The sequence below is a fragment of the Cherax quadricarinatus genome, chromosome 49 (assembly GCF_038502225.1).
Source record: "Cherax quadricarinatus isolate ZL_2023a chromosome 49, ASM3850222v1, whole genome shotgun sequence".
Classification (NCBI taxonomy): Eukaryota; Metazoa; Arthropoda; class Malacostraca; order Decapoda; family Parastacidae; genus Cherax; species Cherax quadricarinatus.
Window position 1 is genome coordinate 25,837,122 of NC_091340.1, and position 26,478 is coordinate 25,863,599.

General features: G+C 40.1%; 1 protein-coding gene across 4 annotated transcripts in view; it reads right to left on the reverse strand.

The window, feature by feature from the left end:
* Positions 1–26,478, reverse strand: part of Synj (synaptojanin) — a 184,761-nt gene that overhangs the window by 108,617 nt on the left and 49,666 nt on the right. For all 4 annotated transcript variants that reach the window (XM_070095294.1, XM_070095296.1, XM_070095295.1 and 1 more), the window contains 4 exons: positions 25,644–25,817; positions 22,533–22,706; positions 15,201–15,431; positions 12,656–12,812 (listed from right to left, as the gene is read on the reverse strand). In XM_070095294.1, coding sequence (XP_069951395.1) covers positions 12,656–12,812; positions 15,201–15,431; positions 22,533–22,706; positions 25,644–25,817 — 736 coding nt within the window. The remainder of the gene's footprint in view (positions 1–12,655; positions 12,813–15,200; positions 15,432–22,532; positions 22,707–25,643; positions 25,818–26,478) is intronic.

Consider the following 26,478-nt stretch of genomic DNA (forward strand, 5'->3'; position numbering starts at 1 on the left):
TTTTGCATACCCTACCAAATTCATCCACCAATCTCTGCAACTTCTCTTCAGAATCTCCCAAGAGCACAGTGTCATCAGCAAAGAGCAACTGTGACAACTCCCACTTTATGTGTGATTCTTTATCTTTTAACTACATGCCTCTTGCCAAGACCCTCGCATTTACTTCTCTTACAACCCCATCTATAAATATATTAAACAACCACGGTGACATCACACATCCTTGTCTAAGGCCTACTTTTACTGGGAAATAATTTCCCTCTTTCCTACATACTCTAACTTGAGCCTCATTATCCTCGTAAAAACTCTTCACTGCTTTCAGTAACCTACCTCCCATGCCATACACCTGCAACATCTGCCACATTGCCCCCCTATCCACCCTGTCATACGCCTTTTCCAAATCCATAAATGCCACAAAGACCTCTTTAGCCTTATCTAAATACTGTTCACTTATATGTTTCACTGTAGAGCAGGCATTTACATTGAAGCATATATGTGAACAGTATTTAGATAAAGTTAGGGAAGCTTTCATTGCATTTATGGATTTAGAAAAGGCATATGATGGAGTAGATAGGGGAGCAATGTGGCAGATGTTGCAAGTAGTATATGGAATAGGTAGTAAGTTACTAAATGTTGTAAAGTGTTTTTATGAAGATAGCGAGGCTTAGGTTAGGGTGTGTAGGAGAGAGGAAGATTACTTCCCAGTAAAAGTAAGTCTTAGACAGGGGTGTGTGATGTCACCATGGTTAACATATTTATAGATGGGGTTGTAAAAGAAGTAAATACTAGGGTGTTGGGGAGAGTGGTGGGATTAAATTATGGGGAATCAAATACAAAATGGGAGTTGACATAGTTATTTCTTTGCTGATGATACTGTGCTTTTGGGGGATTCTGAAGAAAAGTTGCAAAGGTTAGTGGACAAGTTTGAGAGGGCGTGTAAAGGTAGAAAGTTGAAAGTAAATATAGACAAGAATAAGGTGATGAGGGAATCAAATGACTTAGATAAAGAAAAATTGGATGTTACATTGGAGGGAGGGAGTATGGAAGAAGTGAATGTTTTCAGATATTTGGGAGTTGACTTGTCAGTGGATGGGTTTATGAAGGATAGGGTAAATCCTAGAATTGATGAAGAGAAAAAGGTGAGTGGTGCATCGAGGTATCTGTGGAGACAAAGAACCTTATCCATGAAGGCAAAGAAGGGAATGTATGAGAGTATAGTAGTACCAACACTCTTATATGGGTGTGAAGCATGGGATGTAAATGCTGCAGCAAGGAGGTGGCTGGAGGCAGTGGAGATGTCGTGTCTAAGGGCAATGTGTGGTGTAAATATTATGCAGATAATTCATAGTGTGGAAATTAGGAGGAGGTGTGGAGTTACTAAAAGTATTAGTCAGAGGACTGAAGAAAGGCTGTTGAGGTGGTTTGGTCATTTAAAGAGAATGGAACGAAGTAGAATGAATTGGTGAGCATATAAATCTATTTCCCAGTAAATGTAGGCCTTAGACAAGGATGTGTGATGTCACCATGGTTGTTTAATATATTTATAGATGGGGTTGTAAGAGAAGCAAATGCGAGGGTCTTGGCAAGAGGCGTGGAGTTAAAAGATAAAGAATCACACATAAAGTGGGAGTTGTCACAGTTGCTCTTTGCTGATGACACTGTGCTCTTGGGAGATTCTGAAGAGAAGTTGCAGAGGTTCGTGGATGAATTTGGTAGGGGATGTAAAAGAAGAAAATTAAAAGTGAATACAGGAAAGAGTAAGGTTATGAGGATAACAAAAAGATTAGGTGATGAAAGATTGGATATCAGATTGGAGGGAGAGAGTATGGAGGAGGTGAATGTATTCAGATACAGTGGACCCCCGCATAACGATCACCTCCCAATGCAACCAATTATGTAAGTGTATTTATGTAAGTGCGTTTGTACATGTATGTTTGGGGGTTTGAAATGGACTAATCTACTTCACAATATTCCTTATGGGAACAAATTCGGTCAGTACTGGCACCTGAACATACTTCTGGAATGAAAAAATATCGTTAACCGGGGGTCCACTGTATTTGGGAGTGGATGTGTCAGCGGATGGGTCTATGAAAGATGAGGTGAATCATAGAATTGATGAGGGGAAAAGGGTGAGCGGTGCACTTAGGAGTCTTTGGAGACAAAGAACTTTGTCCTTGGAGGCAAAGAGGGGAATGTAAGAACATAAGAACATAAGAACGAAGGAACACTGCAGAAGGCCTACTGGCCCATGCGAGGCAGGTCCAAGTCTCCTACCGGCTTAAGCCAATGCACCCAACCTAGTCAGGTCAGGTCACATTGACTTAAGGGAGAAACACGGCAACCGACCTGGTAGCATAAGCTATCAGGTCCAACTCACACCCACCCACATCCACTCATGTATTTATCCAACCTATTTTTAAAGCTACACAACGTTCTGGCCTCTATAACTGTACTTGGGAGTTTGTTCCACTCATCCACAACTCTATTACCAAACCAGTACTTTCCTATATCCTTCCTGAATCTGAATTTTTCCAACTTAAAACCATTGCTGCGAGTCCTGTCTAGGCTAGATATTTTCAGCACACTATTTACATCCCCTTTATTTATTCCTGTCTTCCATTTATACACCTCAATCATATCCCCCTAATTCTACGTCTTTCTAGAGAGTGCAGATTCAGGGCCCTTAGTCTATCCTCATAGGGAAGGTTTCTGATACAAGGGATCAACTTTGTCATCCTCCTTTGTACATTTTCCAGAGCATTTATATCCATTCTGTAATAGGGTGACCAAAACTGTGCAGCATAATCTAAATGAGGCCTAACCAAGGATGTATAGAGCTGAAGAACAACCTGAGGACTCCTATTATTTATGCTTCTTGATATGAAGCCAAGGATTCTATTAGTTATATTGCGAACACTTATGCACTGTTGCCTTGGTTTCAGATTACTGCTAACTAGAACTTCTAAATCTTTTTCGAAATCCGTAATATTAAGATCTACATTATTTAGTTTATATGTGGCATGGTTATTGTCCTGTCCAACATTTAGAACTTTGCATTTGTCTATATTAAACTGCATCTGCCACCTCTCCGACCACTGCATCAGTCTACTCAAATCTTCCTGGAGTGCTCTAATGTCCTCGTCAGAATGAATTCGACGGCCTATTTTGGTGTCATCGGCAAACTTGCTGATGTCGCTCTTTATGCCCTCATCTATGTCGTTTATGTATATTGTGAACAGCAGGGGGCCCAACACTGACCCCTGTGGAACACCGCTCGTGACGCTTCCCCACTCTGATTTCTCCCCATTTATGCAAACTCTCTGCTGCCTATTAGTCAACCATGCCTCTATCCAGGAAAAAAATTCTCCTCCTATTCCATGTGCCTTAATTTTCCTCAATAGTCTCTGATGTGGGACCCTGTCGAAAGCCTTACTGAAGTCCATGTACACAATATCATATTCATTACCATGATCTACCTCCTCAAATACCTTAGTGAAAAAAGTTAACAAATTCGTAAGGCATGAACGCCCCTTTGTAAAACCATGCTGAGATTCGTTGATTAATTTATGCTTTTCAAGGTGGCTACAAACTGCCTCGGCAATTATTGATTCCATAAATTTTCCCACTATGGAGGTTAGGCTTATTGGTCTATAGTTTGAAGCTAAGGACCTGTCACCTGCTTTGAAAATAGGTATCACATTTGCCATTTTCCACTTATCTGGCACCATGCCAGTTTGTAGTGATATGTTGAAAAGATTAGCCAAAGGTTTGCTAAGCTCCTCTTTACATTCCTTTAGAACCCTTGCATACAGTTCATCAGGGCCTGGGGATTTGTTAGGTTTTAATTTATCTATTTGCCTAAGGACCATGTCACTTGTGACCCTAATCGTGCACAGTTTATTATCGTCCTGTTCTACATAATTTATCATTTCTGGAATATCGCTGGTATCCTCCTGTGTAAAAACTGAGAGGAAGTACGTGTTAAAAATTCTACACATTTCCTTATCACTGTCAGTGAGCTGACCCGAGGAACTTTTGAGTGGGCCTATCTTGTCCCTGATCTTACTTCTGTATACCTGAAAGAATCCTTTTGGGTTAGTCTTCGAATATCTTGCAACTTTAACCTCATAATCTCTTTTTGCTTTTCTAATTCCTTTTTTTATTTCTCTCTTTAACTGAATATATCGATTTCTTAATTGCCCCTCTCCTCTTTTGATTTGCCTATATATGCCTCTCTTTTGATCAATTAGATATTTTAATCTATTGTTCATCCATGTATGAGAGTATAGTTTTACCAACACTCTTATATGGGTGTGAAGCATGGGTGATGAATGTTGCAGCGAGAAGGCTGGAGGCAGTGGAGATGTCATGTTTGAGGGCAATGTGTGGTGTGAATATAATGCAGAGAATTCGTAGTTTGGAACTTATGAGATTAGATTTTGCCACCGAAGTGGCTAGTTTATTGTGCACCCCATATCCATCCTGTGGACTCTAGCGTGAGAGCATATGGATACACAAAAGGCCTAGGAACTAGGCCCCAAAGGGTTAACAGGAATACATATGGATTTATATCTACATATCTATAGTTCACTTATCTGTTACAAGCAAATTTAGGAAATTTGCTTAGTATATCTGGTATCTTATTTTCATTAATAAGACATCTTGACATGTCACATAGGTTATTATACTGTCTGTCTCTGTATTCCTCAATAAGTGTGGCATTTTCCGCGGCAGATCGCGGCAGCAGCGACTTCCAAGCTCCGTATTTTTCTCCAACTACCAGAGCTACAAATGCTCCTATGATGACCTAGTTACAAGCAAAACTGCACTACCCAACGTAGCACCCAGAATGACAAAAGATTACCAACAGTGAAACCTACAAATCGAAAAAAAGAGAGATCAAAGGAAGACTGCACACAAACCGAAAGCAACACCCCGCTGCCAGCCGAACAACGTAACCCTAAGCTTTGTATACTACAACTTCTTCTTAACAACAACAATTCCTGTAGTATTATGAGGCGCAATCTAAGAGGAAACAACACCAAGGCCAGCAAGAAAACACCGAAAAATCAACTATTCAACAAGTGTAGCCAGGAGGACGCCGGCCCAGCAACCACCCCACTCACCACCACTCAAGGCGACACCACAACAATAACAACAAACATGGCTGCCACCAGCCCATCCTCCCCTCTCTTCCCCGGATTCAACCTACCTAGTAGTCTCTCAGGTATGACCAACGATCCAGATACCCTAAAGTCATGCATCTCCAACTTAGTTATTGAAAATATGAATCTTCGAGAGACGCTAACAAAACAAGACACCAGGATGACACAACTCGAGAACAAAATCCTCAGTCTTGAACAAAAGTTATCAACACCTGGAATGACTAACTGTGACAAGACCATCCAAACAGTCATAGATAGCCATACCCAACAAATAATATCTCTTAATACAAAGGTTGAAGAAGCAGTAAAACAATGGAAGAACAACTTAGATAACCAGTTCAGTGACTACTTTGCTCTCCAAGAAGATAAAACTGAGCAAGAAAAACTATCGGACGCAGTAATAGTTAACAGTCCACTTTTTCCCAGTGATATGAACCAAACAAACAGTAAAGAAATTACTCTGCAGATCATAAAGGACCAAACAAGTGTTATTGTACCAGAGTCTGAAATAAAAGAAGCCAGATTACTAGGATCCCATGGCAGAAAAAGTGTTATGCTTAGATTCAACTCACATGATAGGAAAAAAGACTTAATTATTGCATCTATTAAAGTAAAGAAAGAGGTATACATAAACGAGTGTCTTACCAAAAAACGTCAGAACCTCCTGTATAGAGTCAGAAAACTTAAACGGGAGAATAATGACACAATACACCAATGCTTCACACGGGATGGGAAAATTCTAGTTAGGAAAACAAATGTAGGTCAACTGTACACAATCACGAACGAGAATGATCTATCACGATTTCTCAGGGATACTAATCTTACAGAGAATAACTAAACAATGTCCAACTTAAAAGTCTACGTAGTGTAGTGTATGTTTTGCTCCATTATTGTTCAAATTTCATTGTACAATCTCTTAGTATTTAAATAATCAACTACCTCATTTTGTGATTTTACTAGTAAGCATAAATCACCTTATGTGATTTTCTTATTTACTATTGTTCGCTTGAACATTAGCTGAATTGATACTTTCTCTGTCCATATTACTACCTCATATTTTTTTAAATACTATCAATTGATATTACTTACTAAAATTAATAAATATCATTTTTACTAAAATTTCAATTTACTCTTAACATTTTTGACATTTAATAACCATTACTTGTCTAATTACCTTTACCTGTTTTAATACCACATTTACTATCCTAGATTACTCTTAATTACCTTGTACTGCCATATAACCTCAAGTATAACTACCAGTGCAATATTGAATGAAATAAACATTACTATTTCACTTTTTTGTAATCATTATTACTTACTAAAATTTTATTAAACACCATATTTACTACCAGTCAATTTTACTTTTGTACATTAAACATTATTTTATACTTCCCATAACATTTTGTTGCCAAATTTTCAAGTTTTTATATTCAACCCCAACCTTGTATTATCCTTTGTACCTGTGTACCTGGGTACCTGTCTACCATCTTACTATCATATTATAACCAAGACATTACCATTGTGATTTTTTACTATTATTCTTTTGGTACTTTAATTGTGAATTTTATTTTGTCAATTTAAATCTATAGTTATAACCTTGATCTTGTCAACAACCCATACCAGACTCTAGTGCAATTGCAAGTACCATTTCAAATTGTATTTTTATATTTTAAGTTTATATTATAATTCCTACCATCTGTCCATTTAACTTTGCTTACCATTACTTAATTTTAGTCCCTTTTATATTTTCTCCTTTATTTTAGCTTTATATAACTATCCTAGTTTATATATCCACAACTGTTAAAATAATCAAGGTGCTATTCTCAGGTGCTAAAGTAGAATAAGCTCACAATCTTGCCATTATATTCCAAAGCTCATTTATTCACAACCTATATTAGTCCCTTTTTATTATAATTTTAAACTATAATTATAACTTTAAAAAATTACCTTTATAGTACTACCTACTATCATATTCCCAAGCACTATTATATGATCATCACTTTATTTGTATTAGTCCCTTAGCTCATTATTTTACATTTGTTAAATAATTCAGGTGCTATTTTTTAGCTTAAGACTATTTACTTTGTTTTATACTTAATTCTAACTATAGATTCACTACAAATCTTATGATTACAAGCATTGATCCTGATACCAACCTCTTATTTAATGACTTAAATGAATCAAACAGTTACTGTAATTACTACACTGCAGAACAATCAAAGGCACTTCTCAGTGACAACAACAACATAACTATCTTTAACTACAATATCAGATCTTTAAGCAAGCATTACGATGACCTCATAGCATTACTAAATTCCTTACATGCCAATATGTCCATCATTACACTAACTGAAACCTGGCTAAAGCCTGATAGTACAGATGTCTATGCCATTCCTGGTTACACAGCCATACACAACTGTAGGCCAGACCAACAAGGGGGTGGCACAGCCATATACTACTCAGACCAACTAGAATGTATCACTAATACTTGCACAAGGGATGAACATGGGGAATATATAATAGCTAAATTCAAATCCAAATACCTACAAAAACCTCTCACATTGATAAACATCTACAGAGTTCCACAGTCAAACATTAGCCAATTTAGTCAAAATCTAGGAAGTATGATAACTGATGCACGCATGAACAAAGATCACTTACTACTCTCAGGTGACTTCAATATAAATCTCCTGCAAGACCAGGACCCACACGTTACTGAATTCACAAACACAATGAGTAACTGTATGTTACTACCAACAGTAACAAAACCTACAAGAGTTACAGAGACTAGTGTTTCCCTACTTGACCACATCTGGACCAACACCATATCCCCTTTAAAATCAGGCATAATTACAGATAATACCACAGACCACTACCCTACTTTCCTCATAACAACTCTTGGTAAACTACCCCAAGACACTACTAAAGTCACCTTCAGACTTCACAATGAGGCAGCCATTAATAACTTCGCAACAGCATTAGCAAACATTGATTGGCACACTGAGCTAGAAATCTATACAGATATTGACGAATGTATTAATAATTTTCTAAAAAAGACCCAATACCTCTATAACAAGCACTGCCCTAAAAAAACTAAACAGATGACAGCAAAGAGACTGAACAGTCCCTGGCTAACACCCAGCATTCTCAAATCCATAAATACAAAACACCAATATGAAAAACAGTACAGAATGGGTCACATAACCAGAGACCAAACAAAACGTTACTCGTCAATCCTAACCAGCCTGATAAGAAGGGCAAAAAAATTGTATTATGAGAACAGATTATCCAACTTACGAGGTGATATAAAAAAGACCTGGAAAACACTATCTGAAATTCTGGGAACAAAAAAGATATCACGAAATAGCGAAATAAAATTAGCAAAATCAGATGAACCCCAACTCCCACCAACAGAAACAGCAAACAGACTCAATGATTTCTTCTCCACTATAGGACAAAACCTTGCCCATAAAATCCCAAGCTCAGATACCCCACCAAATAACTACCTCACCGGCAACTACCCGAACACACTGTTCCTAGCTCCGACTAACCCATACGAAGTCTCCCTTATTATCAATGCACTAAAAAACAAGGCAGGAGATTTAAGTACCTTACCACCCTTTATATATAAAAAAGTGTCACAAGTGCTATCTCCAATCATTGCAACACTCTTTAACAAATCCATTGAATCCTCCACCTTCCCTACAGTACTCAAAATAGCAAGGGTCACCCCGATCCACAAAGGAGGAGACCAAACAGAGTTGAATAACTATAGGCCAATATCCAACTTACACCCTCTCTCAAAAATCTTTGAAAAACTAATTCACAAACGAATCTACTCCTACCTTATCTCCCAAAACATACTCAACCCCTGCCAATTTGGATTCAGGCCTAATAAAAATACTAATGATGCTATTATACACATGCTAGAACATATATACACTGCAATAGAAAAAAAAGAAGTCCCACTGGGGATCTTCATTGACTTACGTAAAGCTTTTGATACAGTTGACCATGACTTGCTCCACGTAAAATTGTCACACTATGGTATAAGAGGGCACTCCCTCAATTACCTCAAGTCATACCTCAGCAACAGAAGCCAATATGTGTACGCAAATGGGGCAAACTCTTCTGCGCAACCAATTACAGTTGGTGTCCCACAGGGAAGTGTCCTTGGCCCTCTTCTCTTTCTCCTATACATAAATGACCTTCCAAATGCTTCGCAATTACTCAAACCCACACTATTTGCAGATGACACTACATACGTCTTCTCTCACCCGAGCCCAGTCACACTAGCCAATACTGTAAATACCGAATTACAGAAAATATCTACCTGGATGAGGACTAACAAACTTACACTAAACATTGACAAAACCTACTTCATTCAGTTTGGTAACAGAGCTACAGATGTCCCTCTTAACATAATGATAAACGGATCACCTATCACAAAGCTAACAGAGGGAAAATTCTTAGGAATCCACCTTGATAATAGACTCAAATTTCATACACATATACAACAAATTTCTAAGAAAATTTCCAAGACTGTAGGCATACTATCGAAGATACGGTACTATGTTCCACAGTCAGCCCTCCTGGCCCTATATCACTCTCTTATTTACCCCTATCTCACCTATGGAATTTGTGCATGGGGCTCAACAACAGTTAACCATCTCAGACCACTAATTACCCAACAAAAGGCTGCAGTTAGAATGATAACAAATTCTCACTACAGGCAGCACACTCCACCAATATTCAATACACTAAACCTACTCACCATACAAAACATCCATACTTATTACTGCACCTATTACATACATAGAACACTTAACTCTGATATTAACCCTCCCCTCAAACATCTCCTTGCCAACCTCAACAGAACACATGACCATAACACAAGGCACAGATCACTCTTTGATGTTCCTCGTGTTCATCTCACACTATGCAAAAACTCAATGCACATAAAAGGCCCTAAAATCTGGAATTCATTACCTGTAAATATAAAAGAAACACTACCTGTTTATAAATTCAAGTCTCTACTCAAAGATCACTTACTCACCCAAAACCAAATAAATACTGAATAACTGAACCTTATAAATTGTATGTTAACAGGAATACATATGGATTTATATCTACATATCTATAGTTCACTTATCTGTTACAAGCAAATTTAGGAAATTTGCTTAGTATATCTGGTATCTTATTTTCATTAATAAGACATCTTGACATGTCACATAGGTTATTATACTGTCTGTCTCTGTATTCCTCAATAAGTGGACAATTAAGCACATAGTGTTCAAGAGAGTGACCATATGCCTGATCACATAATTTACATTTAGTTTGATCATCATCTGTGTGTCTCCCAAACTGCCAGAAGTACTTGTAACCAAGCCTAAGCCTGGCCACTACAACATCAGTCAGTCTGTTCACATTGCAAGTTGCTCCATAAACATACTTATCTACGTTCATGTTATCATAGTGGGTTATAGATCTACTCAGGCTTCTAACTGCATTCCTATAACAATCATTTTCATTATTTACTTCTCTCCTAATATTATTCCTAATGCTAGACACAGTTATACCAAAGTTATATTCTACATTCTCCTTCTCGATACTCTTCTTGGCTAACATATCAACTTTATCATGAAGGAGTAATCCAATGTGTGATGGGATCCATAGCAATTGTGCATTAATTCCTTTGTCCCTAATTTTTGAGTATCTATACCTGGCTTCCCCAATGAGCATGTTGTTGGAGTCATTATATGAGCCAAGAGCCTTCAATGATGACATAGAATCAGTAATGATGATAGAGTCAAGCTCAGTGTCACAGGAGGAGGTGCGGGATTGCCAAAACTGTTGTCCAGAGGGCTGAGGAAGGGTTGTTGAAGTGGTTCGGACATGTAGAGAGAATGGAGTGAAACAGAATGACTTCAAGAGTGCATCAGTCTGTAGTGGAAGGAAGGTGGAGTAGGGGTCGGCCTAGGAAAGGTTGGAGGGAGGGGGTAAAGGAGGTTTTGTGTGCGAGGGGCTTGGACTTCCAGCGGGCATGCGTGAGCGTGTTCGATAGGAGTAAATGGAGACAAATGGTTTTTAATACATGATGTGCTGTTGGAGTGTGAGCAAAGTAACATTTATGAAGGGATTCAGGGAAACTGGCAGGCTGGACTCAAGTCCTGGAGATGGGAAGTACAGTGCCTGCACTCTGAAGGAGGGGTGTTAATGTTGCAGTTTAAAAACTGTAGTGTAAAGCACCCTTCTGGCAAGACAGTGATGGAGTGAATGATGATGAAAGTTTTTCTTTTTCAGGCCATCCTGCCTTGGTGGGAATCGGCCATTGCGCTAATAAAATAATAAATAAATCTATTGGGGAAGGAAGGCCGGGTAGGGGTTGTCCCCTTGAAGGGAGGGGGTAAAGGAAGCTTTTTTTGGGCGAGGGGGGTTGGACTTCCAGGAAGCATGTGTGAGCGTGTTAGATAGGAATGAATGGAGAAGAATGGTTTTTGGAACATGACAAGCTGTTGGAGTGTGAGCAGGGTAATATTTTGTGAAGGGATTCAGGGAAAATGGTCAGCTGGACTCGAGTCCTGGAAATGGAAAATACAATGCCTACACTTTAAAGGAGGGGTTTGGGATGTTGGCAGTTTGGAGGGATGACTAAACTGTCGTATCTGAGTGCCTTTGCAAAGACAGTGATTATGTATGAGTGATGGTGAAAGTGTTGAATGATGATGAAAGTTATTTCTTTCTTTCTGGGTTTTTCTTTCTTTTTGGGACACCATGCCTCAGTGAGAAGTGGTCAACGTGTTGGAAAAAAAAAATCATCCTTAGCTTATAGCGAGTGATGAATACATTTATTGTAGGAAGTCTTAATAAATGAAGCATGGGCATAATTGAAAACTGCTGCATTAGCAAAACACTGTAAAGTGAAGTGCTGTGAAGTGGGGCCTGCTTGTAGGTTGTACTCAAACAATGAACCCCTGTAGTAACAACTAGAGGTTATCAACAGCCCTGGAGAGTTGATAAACAAGGCAAGTTTTGCCAGTCAGTGACTTCTTCAGTCCAATACAAAGGTGGAAGATGAGGAGTTTGAGGTTATCAGTCCCTCATCTATGCCATTTATGTAAATTGTGAACAATGATTACTGTGGAACACCGCTTGTGATGCATCCCCATTCTGATTTCTTCCTGTTTGTGCAAACTCTGTTGCCTGGTGCAAACTCTGTTGCCTGTCAACCACACCACTATCCAGGAAAACATTTCTCCTATTCCATGAGCCTCAACTTTCCTCAATAAGCTCCGATGCAGAACTCTATCAAAAGCCTTACTGAAGTCCCTGTACACAATATCATATTCATTACCATGATCTACCTCTTCAAATACCCTAGTGAATAAAGGTAGCAAATTTATAAAACTGTACTAAGATTCATTACACAATTTATATCTTTCAAGGTGACTTCAAATAGCCTCAACAATTATTGATGTCTATACTATACTCACCATAAAGATAACTATTAGGTAGCAGGGACCTGGAGAGTGCTGCCAGGTAGTTATTAAGCAGGTTGCCATGCAAGATGATGTCAATGGCTTCCTGCTTGCTGCTGTCCAGCAGGTTGTTCTGAAAGGTTCTGGCAGCAGACCTGGCACCATCTATCAACTGTAATAAACAATATATCTTAACCTCACTCCGGTGTTGTCTGCATGGCAGTGCTGTCTGCATGGCAGTGTTGTCTGCATGGCAGTGTTGTCTGCATGGGAGTGTTGTCTGCATGGGAGTGTTGTCTGCATGGCAGTGTTGTCTGCACAGCAGTGTTGTCTGCATGGCAGTGTTGTCTGCACAGCAGTGTTGTCTGCATGGGAGTGTTGTCTGCATGGCAGTGTTGTCTGCACAGCAGTGTTGTCTGCATGGCAGTGTTGTCTGCACAGCAGTGTTGTCTGCACAGCAGTGTTGTCTGCATGGCAGTGTTGCCTGCATCACAATGTTGCCTGCAAATACAACATCTACAACCATGTCTTCTACTTCTCCAACCACATCTTCTACTTCTCCAACCACATCTTCTACAACACAGAGGTGACAGCATGCAGGAGGCCTACAGGCACATAATAGGTCCTCCTCTTATCCAGTCTATTCTCAGTCATACATTCCTCCAAGCAGTCATGAGCATATCTCACTCTTCACCTCACTATACATACAACTCTCACATCATGTACATCCATTTCTTACTGGATAAAACACAGAGGAGCTGTGACTCGACCTTTGCAACCACATAGGTGAGTACAGTGGCTGAAATGTCGTCAACAAACAACTGTATTATTCTGTACTACACTTGTGTCTTTATCCATGGATTTATGACATACTCGAATGATTCACAACACCATAATAGAAAGACTGTAAACAAATCAGGGAACCGGTGGGATTCAAGCCCATGGCAAGTGAGTGTTGAAACTCACAGGCCAGTGTGTCAACCACTGGGCAGCTGGCTCTAATAAAATTCATCTAACTAGGTGTATTTTTATACACAATAGGGAGGGCAGCATGAGCTACACACTATGACTAGAAATGCAGGATTTTACAGATGAATCCCACACCAGCATGGCTGTGTTGTACTCTAGCTCAAGTGCCTTCACAGCTGCCATCAACATGGAACAATACCGTTCCAGATCTGATATCTTATGTCCTGATATCATAATTATGGGGAAGCGCTAAACCTGTAGGATTATACAGTGCCTGTGGGGGGTGGGGATGTAAGGTATTCAGGCTTAATTCAGGGAACTGGAGCACAGATCCAATTATATAGATCAAGAGCCTCTCACCAGCATCAAGGAACCTCACTTGAGGGGTCTCGTGTCCTGAACGAGGCTATGAACACTGAACAATACTGTTCCAGCTGATATCTCTATCCTGAATGAGGATATTAACACTAAACAATACTCCTAACAAGAGAGCACAAGTGATTGAAAAAAGTGTCACCATTGGCACTATTTCTCTTGTTTTGAAAGTTCTCAGTATCCATCTGGTCAGTGTTCTAGCCTTAGTAAGCACCAGCTTTACTGAGTTCTACAAATAACAGGTGTCCCATAGCTCAGTTAGTGCACTCAGCTCACACACTGAGGTTCCTGGTTCGATTCCCTGGTATGGGTGGAAACACTGGGCGTTTCCTTGTGACACCTGTCCCTGTTCACCTAGCAGCAAGTAGGTACCTGAATGTTAGTCAACTGGTATTCTGGTATTCTGGGGATCAATGCTCCTGTAGCCCAGTCCATAACCAGGCCTCCCAGTGGATCAGGGCCTCATCATTAGGCTGTTACTGCTGGCCGAATGTAGTCCAACATACGAACCACAGCCCAGCTGATCCAGCACCGACTATCCAGCTCCCTCTTGGAGGCAGCCAGGGGTCTACTGGTAATTTCCCTTATGCTTGGTGGGAGGCTGTTGAAGTCTTGGGCACCAGACACTCATTGTGTTTTCTCTTTGTGTACCAATGGTGCCCCATACTTTTCACTGGGGGTATTTTGCACTACCTGCCTAGTCTTTTGCTTTCATAGGGAGTGATTTCTGTGTGCAGATTAGGGAGCATTCCTTCTAGGATTTTCCAAGTGCATGTTATGATATATCTCTCTTGCCTTCATTCCAGTGAGTACAAGTCAAGTGCTTCCAAGCGTTCTCAGTAGTTGAGGCGTTTGGTGGAACTTATATGTGGAGTAAAGGATCTCTGTACATTCTCTAGATCTGCAATTTCACCTGCTTTGAATAGGGCCAAAAATTAACTTAATTTGCCTGAAATGCTCTGCATAACCAGGGGCTTTCTATATAGTATGTCACTGATGTCAACTATGGTCTGTATAAGTTGTACATGTAGGTACTTGTAGAAATAAATATTATTGTAATTATTTCAAGCAAGTCTTCATCATGTTCCCTTTGTCCTACACTGATAGACTAACCAGAAGTTTTGTTGCCTGACTGACCAGGTTGCTGCTGCATGCAACCAGCCTGAAGACTAACCTTGTTGCCTGTCTTGTCAAGCAGGCTGTTACCACAGCTTACCTTAGACCCTTGTAGAGCCCCAGTGCCGGCATATATCTGACTAATACGGTTGCCATTGTCCTTCCACATCTCCTCCAGTTTGGCATTGAAGCGCTGGACGATGACACCGTTGTTAGCGACACCCAGGTCCTCCAGCATCTTGTTGAGGCAGTCAAGTCCAAGGTAGGTCTGAACCCTGTTAGTGCGGTCTAGACAATCCAGGCAGTTGGTCCTCATGGTGCCTCGCTGCAACTGTCACCATTCACAACAACAAAAATAATTAATAAGAGACAGAAATTCATGTATAGTGAGTGGTCAGTGCACTGAGGTCAGTGGTCACGTGTGGTCATACCTGCCTAAGCTCTTGGGAGTTAGCGTGGGCTGTTACCAAGCACCATGGCTTGTTGTAGTGTTTTAGAATCTCAGGTTCAAGTGTTGAAGAAGGAGATTCTACTTATTCAGGAGGAAAATAGGAGGCTGAAGCTTTGCATAGATGAGTTTGGGAGCGAGTGTGAGAAGGATTTAGCTGGTAAGGAAGGAATGGTCACCAGCAGTGATAGTGGCAGCCGCTTTAAGTGGCAAGTGGTTCATAGTTCAGGAAGAAGGAAGATGAGGAGAGTTAATAGAGAAGATGTGAAGGTAGGAAATCGATTCTCTGTTTTCCAAGACGAGTGTACTTCAGTAAGTGATTCTCAGGTAAGATATATGGACCATGCATTTTGTAACAGAGACAGAAAGGTCAGACAGAGAGTGTCTTCCTGGAGCTGGTGTTGGTGACATAGTTAGCAGGTTGGATAATATTATGACAGGTAATGGGAGCAAGCCCATTATCTGTCTTAGTGCTGGGGGTAATGACATTGGGAAGGGCAGGAGAGAGGAGCTGCTGGATAAGTACAGGTCAGCCATAGAAGTAGTTAGGTCTAAGGAAGGGATCCCAGTCATATGTAGCATTTTGCCTAGAAAGGGAGTGGGCAATGAATGGATGTCTAGGGCAATTGGTATAAATTGCTGGCTAGACAGGTACTGCAAGGAACTTGCAATCCCATTCATTGATAACTGGGACCTATTCTTTGGCAAACGTGATATGTAATGCAAGGGATGGGGTTCATCTCTCTGCGGATGGAGTGGTTGTATTAGCCAATTCAATTGAGAGGGTAATCGATGATTTGTCTAGGAATTTAAACTGATAGATTATAGAGGTATGGGTGTTTGTGGGAAACAATCAGGCTGCAGCATTAGGGTTAAAAACAGCAGTTATTACCGGGATACCTCAGGGATATGTTTAAAAGACAATATTCAAAATAAAGTTGCTAGTAATGGCAAATCAACTGATCAACAAACAAAGAGAGATAGTAGAGGGCAATGAGTGACTAGCTCCCTAAGGTTTACTATACAAATAGTAGGAGTCTAAGAAATAAGATAGATGAGCTAAAATTACTTGCAAGTGTAAGTACTATAGATATTATTGGTATAACAGAGACCTGGTTCAACCTGATAGAGAAATGCCTTCTGAATGCAACATACAGGGTTATAAACTATTCCACACTGATAGGGTCAACAGGAAGGGTGGTGCTGTGGTGATGTATGTCAGAGAAAATTTAAATTGTTGTCTTAGACATGATTTAAGATTAGAAACATCGAACGCAGAATCTGTTTGGCTACAGTTTCTCGAGGGATGTGACAAATTAATTTTGGGTGTCATTTATAGGCCCCCAAACCTTGATAGGGAGTGCAGTAAGCTGTTAAGGAACAAAATTCATAAGGCATCTTCTAGATATGAAATTATTTTATTTTATTATCACACTGGCCGATTCCCAACAAGGCAGGGTGGCCCGAAAAAGAAAAACTTTCACCATCATTCACTCCATCACTGTCTTGCCAGAAGGGTGCTTTACACTACAGTTTTTAAACTGTCCAGGCTCTGTACTTCCCATCTCCAGGACTCAAGTCCGGCCTGCTGGTTTCCCTGAACCCCTTCATAAATATTACTTTGCTCACACTCCAACAGCATGTCAAGTATTAAAAACCATTCGTCTCCATTCACTCCTATCAAACACGCTCACGCACGCCTGCTGGAAGTCCAAGCCCCTTGCACACAAAACCTCCTTTACCCCCTCCCTCCAACCTTTCCTAGGCCGACCCCTACCCCGCCTTCCTTCCACTACAGACTGATACACTCTTGAAGTCATTCTGTTTTGCTCCATTCTCTCTACATGTCCGAACCACCTCAACAACCCTTCCTCAGCCCTCTGGACAACAGTTTTGGTAATCCCGCACCTCCTCCTAACTTCCAAACTACGAATTCTCTGCATTATATTCACACCACACACTGCCCTCAGACATGACATCTCCACTGCCTCCAGCCTTCTCCTCGCTGCAACATTCATCACCCATGCTTCACACCCATATAAGACTGTTGGTAAAACTATACTCTCATACATTCCCCTCTTTGCCTCCAAGGACAAAGTTCTTTGTCTCCACAGACTCCTAAGTGCACCACTCACCCTTTTCCCCTCATCAATTCTATGATTCACCTCATCCTTCATAGACCCATCTGCTGGCACGTCCACTCCCAAATATCTGAATACATTCACCTCCTCCATACTCTCTCCCTCCAATCTGATATCCAATCTTTCATCACCTAATATTTTTGTTATCCTCATAACCTTACTCTTTCCTGTATTCACTTTTAATTTTCTTCTTTTGCACACCCTACCAAATTCATCCACCAATCTCTGCAACTTCTCTTCAGAATCTCCCAAGAGCACAGTGTCATCAGCAAAGAGCAACTGTGACAACTCCCACTTTATGTGTGATTCTTTATCTTTTAACTCCACGCCTCTTGTCAAGACCCTCGCATTTACTTCTCTTACAACCCCATCTATAAATATATTAAACAACCACGGTGACATCACACATCCTTGTCTAAGGCCTACTTTTACTGGGAAATAATTTCCCTCTTTCCTATGTACTCTAAATTGAGCCTCACTATCCTCGTAAAAACTTTCACTGCTTTCAGATATGAAAATGTTGTTATAATGGGAGATTTTAACTTTAGACAAATTGATTGGAACAATATGACAGGAAATCTTGAGTCTAGTGACTTTCTTGATACGGTTCAGGATTGCTTTTTAGAACAGGTTGTGACAGAACCAACTAGAGGAAACAATCTGCTTGACCTGGTTCTTGCCAACAAAGATTCACTAATTAATAATCTTGAGGTTAATGATGAGCTTGGGGAAAGTGATCACAAATCACTTAGTTTCAATATATCATGGAATTACCCAGATAACTGCAATCAAATCTCTGTCCCAGATTTTCGCTTGGCCGACTTCATGGGACTGAAAAATTACCTTGGTGGGCTAAATTGGGATGTCTTGACTATGGGTCAGGTAGGTGATCTTGGTTGCCAATATGACGTTTTTCAGAGCATAGTTCTAGCTGCCCAGACAACTTTTGTTCGGAGTAGGGAAATAAGATCCAACAAAAATGATCCCAAATGGATGAACAATAGATTAAAACATCTCATTGGTCAAAAGAGAGGCATATATAGGCATATCAAAAGAGGGGATGGGCAGTTAAGGAATCAATACATTCAATTAAAGAGAGAAATAAAGAAAGGAATAAGAAAAGCAAAAAGGGATTATGAGGCTAAGGTCTCAAGGGATTCAAAGACTAACCCAAAAGGGTTCTTTCAGGTATACAGAAGTAGGATTAGGGACAAGATTGGCCCACTCAAGAGTAACTCTGGTCAGATCACTGACAGTGATAAGGATGTGTGTGAAATTCTAAATACCTACTTCCTCTCAGTTTTCACCCAGGCAAATGGGTGATAAAGCTCCTGGAGAGTGAAACGTTGCCACAATAAATGTCACATTAGTTGCACTTGTGTCCTTTTACTTTAGATAAGTTTAGATTTAGAAAGGACATAGGAAAGTATTGGTTTGGAAATAGGGTAGTAGATGAGTGGAACAGTCTACCTAGTTGGATTATTGAGGCTAGGACTTTGGGTAGTTTCAAATTTAGGTTGGATAAATACATGAGTGGGATGGGTTGGATTTGAGTGGGACTTGCACATCAGAGCTTATTTCTTGGGTAGCATTGAAAATTGGGTAGGTCAAATGTTTGTTAGTGGGATGAATTGTAAAGGACCTGCCTAGTATGGGCCAACAGGCCTGCTGCAGTGTTCCTCCTTTCTTATGTTCTTATGTTAAAATACTGTAGATCAAGTGTAGATCAAGTGTTTACATTGAAGCATATATGTGAACAGTATTTAGATAAAGGTAGGGAAGTTTTTATTGCATTTATGGATTTAGAAAAGGCATACGATAGAGTGGATAGGGGAGCAATGTGGCAGATGTTGCAAGTATATAGAATAGGTGGTAAGTTACTAAATGCTGTAAAGAGTTTTTATGAGGATAGTGAGGCTCAGGTTAGGGTGTGTAGAAGAGAGGGAGACTATTCCCGGTAAAAGTAGGTCTTAGACAGGGATGTGTAATGTCACCATGGTTGTTTAATATATTTATAGATGGGGTTGTAAAAGAAGTAAATGCTAGGGTGTTCGGGAGAGGGGTGGGATTAAATTATGGGGAATCAAATTCAAAATGTGAATTAACAGTTACTTTTTGCTGATGATACTGTGCTTATGGGAGATTCTAAAGAAAAATTGCAAAGGTTAGTGGATGAGTTTGGGAATGTGTGTAAAGGTAGAAAGTTGAAAGTGAACATAGAAAAGAGTACGGTGATGAGGGTATCAAATGATTTAGATAAAGAAAAACTGGATATCAAATTGGGGAGGAGGAGTATGGAAGAAGTAAATGTTTTCAGATACTTGGGAGTTGACATGTCGGTGGATGGATTTATGAAGGATGAGGTTAATCATAGAATTGATGAGGGAAAAAAGGTGAGTGGTGCATTGAGGTATATGTGGAGTCACAATACTTTATCTATGGAGGCAAAGAAGGGAATGTATGAAAGTATAGTAGTACCAACACTCTTATATGGGTGTGAAGCTTGGGTGGTAAATGTAGCAGCGAGGAGATGGTTGGAGGCAGTGGAGATGTCCTGTCTAAGGGCAATGTGTGGTGTAAATATTATGCAGAAAATTCGGAGTGTGAAAATTAGGAAAAGGTGTGGAGTTAATAAAAGTATTAGTCAGAGGGCAGAAGAGGGGTTGTTGAGGTGGTTTGGTCATTTAGAGAGAATGGATCAAAGTAGAATGACATGGAAAGCATATAAATCTATAGGGGAAGGAAGGCGAGGTAGGGGTCGTCCTCGAAAGGGTTGGAGAGAGGGGGTAAAGAAGGTTTTGTGGGCAAGGGGCTTGGACTTCCAGCAAGCGTGCGTGAGCGTGTTAGATAGGAGTGAATGGAGACGAATGGTACTTGGGACCTGACGATCTGTTGGAGTGTGACCAGGGTAATATTTAGTGAAGGGATTCAGGGAAACCGGTTATTTTCATATAGTCGGACTTGAGTCCTGGAAATGGGAAGTACAATGCCTGTACTTTAAAGGAGGGGTTTGGGATATTGGCAGTTTGGAGGGATATGTTGTGTATCTTTATACGTATATGCTTCTAAACTGTTGTATTCTGAGCACCTCTGCAAAAGCAGTGATAATGTGTGAGTGTGGTGAAAGTGTTGAATGATGATGAAAGCATTTTCTTTTTGGGGATTTTCTTTCTTTTTTGGGTCACCCTGCCTCGGTGGGAGACGGCCAACTTGTTGAAAGAAAAAAAAAATTCCTGAAATAATAGATTATGTAGAACAGGATGATAATAAACTATGTACGATTGTGGTAACTAGTGACATGGTCCTCAGACAAATAGAGAAACTAAAACCTAACAAATCCTCAGGCCCTGCTAGTGATGAATGATCCATACATGATAGTGGATCAAGTCTCCACCACTGCTAGTGTTGAATGATGCATACATGATAGTGGATCAAGTCTCCACCACTGCTAGTGTGGAATGATGCATACATGATAGTGGATCAAGTCTCCACCACTGCTAGTGTTGAATGATGCATACATGATAGTGGATCAAGTCTCCACCACTGCTAGTGTTGAATGATCCATACATGATAGTGGATCAAGTCTCCACCACTGCTAGTAATGAATGATCCATACGTGATAGTGGATCAAGTCTCCACCACTGCTAGTGTTGAATGATGCATACATGATAGTGGATCAAGTCTCCACCACTGCTAGTGTTGAATGATGCATACATGATAGTGGATCAAGTCTCCACCACTGCTAGTGTTGAATGATGCATACATGATAGTGGATCAAGTCTCCACCACTGCTAGTGTTGAATGATGCATACATGATAGTGGATCAAGTCTCCACCACTGCTAGTGTTGAATGATGCATACATGATAGTGGATCAAGTCTCCACCACTGCTAGTGTTGAATGATGCATACATGATAGTGGATCAAGTCTCCACCACTGCTAGTAATGAATGATCCATACATGATAGTGGATCAAGTCTCCACCACTGCTAGTAATGAATGATCCATACATGATAGTGGATCAAGTCTCCACCACTGCTAGTGTTGAATGATCCATACATGATAGTGGATCAAGTCTCCACCACTGCTAGTGTTGAATGATGCATACATGATAGTGGATCAAGTCTCCACCACTGCTAGTGTTGAATGATGCATACATGATAGTGGATCAAGTCTCCACCACTGCTAGTGTTGAATGATCCATACATGATAGTGGATCAAGTCTCCACCACTGCTAGTGTTGAATGATCCATACATGATAGTGGATCAAGTCTCCACCACTGCTAGTAATGAATGATCCATACATGATAGTGGATCAAGTCTCCACCACTGCTAGTGTTGAATGATCCATACATGATAGTGGATCAAGTCTCCACCACTGCTAGTGTTGAATGATGCATACATGATAGTGGATCAAGTCTCCACCACTGCTAGTGTTGAATGATCCATACATGATAGTGGATCAAGTCTCCACCACTGCTAGTGTTGAATGATCCATACATGATAGTGGATCAAGTTTCCACCACAGCTAGTGTTGAATGATCCATACATGATAGTGGATCAAGTCTCCACCACAGCTAGTGTTGAATGATCCATACATGATAGTGGATCAAGTCTCCACCACAGCTAGTGTTGAATGATCCATACATGATAGTGGATCAAGTCTCCACCACAGCTAGTGTTGAATGATCCATACATGATAGTGGATCAAGTCTCCACCACAGCTAGTGTTGAATGATCCATACATGATAGTGGATCAAGTCTCCACCACAGCTAGTGTTGAATGACACAAACAGATTAAAGTTTCACTTAACAATTAAAGATAACACTTAGTGTTGCACTCACAGACATCACTTGGCCCTTCCTGGAACAGAAGTAACCAAAGCTTTCCATTTCATCTTTGATTCGAGGCTGAAGTTTTTTGTGGAGGTTTTCTATATGACCGCCCTTACACTCTTGATGGAAGTCGAAGACGATGTGAGGAGAGTCCTTACTCCAGCAGCAGTTGATGTGCTGGATCTGAAACAAAGTTGATGTGAAGTGAGTCCTTACTCCACCAGTAGTAGATGTGTTGCATGTGACACAAGAAACATTTCCTCTGAGTTGTATTTGAGTAATAAAGCTATTTTCTTGAAAAATACAATAATTTACTATATTTTATATTTTTTTAAAGTTTTGAGGATGATGGTCCCTGAGGCATGGTCTCAGACCAGCCATCTTTCCTCCTTTCTAACACTGTGGTGGTCCCCCACTGATATACAATTTCCTTCCCTTTTTATTAGGAATTTTAAGAAAAGAGCCCTCCAAATTATCAATTCACCACACACTAGCACCACTTTAAAACAAAATCATAATCCTTCCCAACAGCCAAGTTGCCTTGATCATCTCTACAGTACTTGCATAAACCAACACTAGTCACCATCATAACCAGCACATCCATCAAAGACCTGACCAGGACACAAGTGAAGATCCTTGAACCAGCCTCTTGTGGAGGCTGTGAAAAGATATACACTAGTGAAACAGAATGCACTATTCAAACATCTCAGTGGATACATAAATGCGTGCAGAAATGACACCTTGAACATTGCATGTGTACAGCACAGAAACTCCAACAATCTTATGAGATACAGTGATGCCTGCCTAGTGATCAAAGAAGCAAACTACTGCAGGCATGAGTGCATAGAGTCATATTTATTGCCATTTCAGACACCATTAAACAAAATAAAGGCAGGTTCGTCATTGTGGAGGCATTAGCCAGAATTCTACTCAAACAAACCCTGCTATCACATAGCAACCAAGAGTTACCTCCACTCATACTACTACTACTACTCCTCTACTACTATCATTACCTATCATTCACCTCACATGATATATATAATAATTCTTTCTTTCAACAAACCGGCCGTATCCCACCGAGGCGGGGTGGCCCAAAAGGAAAAACGAAAGTTTCTCCTTTTACATTTAGTAATATATACAGAAGAGGTTACTAGCCCCTTGCTCCCGGCAGTTTAGTCGCCTCTTACAACACGCATGGCTTATGGAGGAAGAATTCTGTTCCACTTCCCCATGGAGATAAGAGGAAATAAACAAGAATAAGAACTAGAAAGAAAATAGAAGAAAACCCAGAGGGGGTGTATATATATGCTTGTACATGTATGTGTAGTGTGACCTAAGTGTAAGTAGAAGTAGCAAGACGTACCTGAAATCTTGCATGTTAATGAGACAGAAAAAAGGACACCAGCAATCCTACCATCATGTAAAACAATTACAGGCTTTCGTTTTACACTCACTTCGCAGGACGGTAGTACCTCCCTGGGCGGTTGCTGTCTACCAACCTACTACCTAGGATATATAATTATTATTATTATTATAATAATTTTATTTTAGCATGATACATGTTTGTACAAAGGATTATAACAATTGGGTGTACATGCCAAAAGCCCCTTTATGTGTAGAGCATAATAAGGCAATAACAGTGCAGTAATTGTACATATGGTCACTAGGCAAGTTATATATATCCTCTATGTCCTTGTAATGTTTGTGAAGTCTTGAGAGCAAAATGTTGCCACAATATGATGGACACATTAGTTGCACCTGTGTCCATTTACTTAACATTTTGTTGGTAATTCTACCATTATTACTAAGCATCCACAATGAACAGTGTAATCACTGCAGGCACTAAAACAATATTTCCTCTGTTCATTAATCACACACCTGGGCCTCTCCTATGTAACACTTGACCTACATTTACCACCCATCATCACACACACACACCCCAAAAAAACTGACGTCTTTTCTGTGGTTCTTTGGTTAATAAATGACAACCCAAATGCTTGGTCATAGTTTAAATCATTTTAATATTGAAGCAGATGTGGTAAAAACCCATAAAACAGACCAGGGGAAGGTAGGGAGGTCTTCTTACCCTTCCCCTGCAAAATCAGCCTAAAACTGACCATTTTTTTCCAATTTCAGGCCACTTCTGATTACAGTAGGACTGCCATATCCACAGGTTCAGCTTCTGTGGTTTCAATTATATGCGACTTACCCTGATCTGAAAATAATATTTAATTTTGCTTAATAATGGCCCCAAAGTGCAAAAGCAGTGATGATGACATTCTTCAAGCCTAAGAGAAGCCGTGAAGTGCTTCCCATCAGTGAACAAGTACTAATTCTCCACTTATTGTGAATAATTTATCATTTAAATTTCATCATAGGTATGACATAGATATAGGGCTCACTACTATCCGTGGTTTTGGGTATCGGCTGTAGGTCTTGGAATATATCACCCATGGATACAGGGGTCCTACTGCATATACCAACCCAAATCTTGTCCATACAACAAGTATGTCTTCTAGACCATTCACTGGCACTAAGAAACAGCCAATAAAACCATGAAAACCACCAGAGAAAATGCCTTGAAGTTGCTGTTTTCAACTAAACACAAAGACAGACATTAACTGCCCCCATTATACACTGCCAGGGTCAGGATTTTGTTTATATTGCAAACACCCACCACAAAGATCCATTCCTCTGTCACTTACAGTAAATTTGAGTGCTGTAATGTTAATGTAGTAATGCATTAGAGACTGAATAAATGATTTTGAATACCAACAAGTCAATAAGTAAGATACTTATGCAACACTTGGGTATCTTTATTCTGGAAACATTTCGCTAGTCAGTGGCTTTTTCAGTCCAATGCAGAGAAATGGTATAAGAGGAGTGTGAGGTAATCAGTCCCTCAGCTTGGAGTCAATGTTTTTGGGCCTTCAGTCTTAATGGACTGAACACACAGATTCCAAACTGAGGGACTGATTCTCTCTCACTCCTTTTCTGTCATTTCTCATCATTGGACTGAAGCCACTGGCTGGCAAAACACTTCCAGAATATGGATACCCAAGTGTTGCATGTGTCTTGTTAAGTATGAAAGAGCTTAGGGGTACAAAAAGAGTGAGTTACTTGGAACATGTGAGAGAGTGCAGCTTCACCCTGGCTGCGACCAGTGACACCAGTACCCAGCAGGTTGAGCACCACCTGCTGGCCGTAACGCTCTCGTAGAAATCTCATGTGCTTCTGGAAGGCTTGAACTGAAACCTCAGGTTCTCTAGACATCTTTACCTTGTGTGAACCAACCTGCAAGACACACAGTAAACAAATACATTAATAATGAACTATATACAGTAAATGCTCAATGTAACAGACCAATAGTGGGTGTCTGTTATTTCACAATGATAAAATACAGTAAACCAGTACACTACTCTACTGGACACCTAATACAGTACTGTACACACAATGTGCAGATGTACTACAACATAAATTGAAAACAGAGGAGTTAAAGGTAGAATTTTTTAAGTGGGTTTTGTATAATTTTATAAGTCCATTATATCAAGGATTTATTTAAGTTAATTCTCAAACATTTTTTCTTCAACAGATCGGTGGTTTTCCACCATGGCAATGTGACACAACAGAGAGGAAGCACATTCAATATCATTCACTTCATCACTGTCTTACAAGAAGTGTGCTAACATCAGTGTTCAGACGACACTAACATTCTCAAACAATAATCTTCTCACAGTTACAACTAACACACAGCAGCTTCTTTGGCAAACCAATTGTAAAAGATTTTACAAATAAATTGTGAAATTCAGATTTAACTAAACTGTGAATTGTTAATTGGACTAGGCCAGTGCCTGTCTTAAAGCAGCAGACACAAGCAGATTTATAATTTAATACCGGGAGGGGGTTTCGGGGGTCAACACCCCAGTGGACTGGTCCATGACCAGGCCTCATGGTG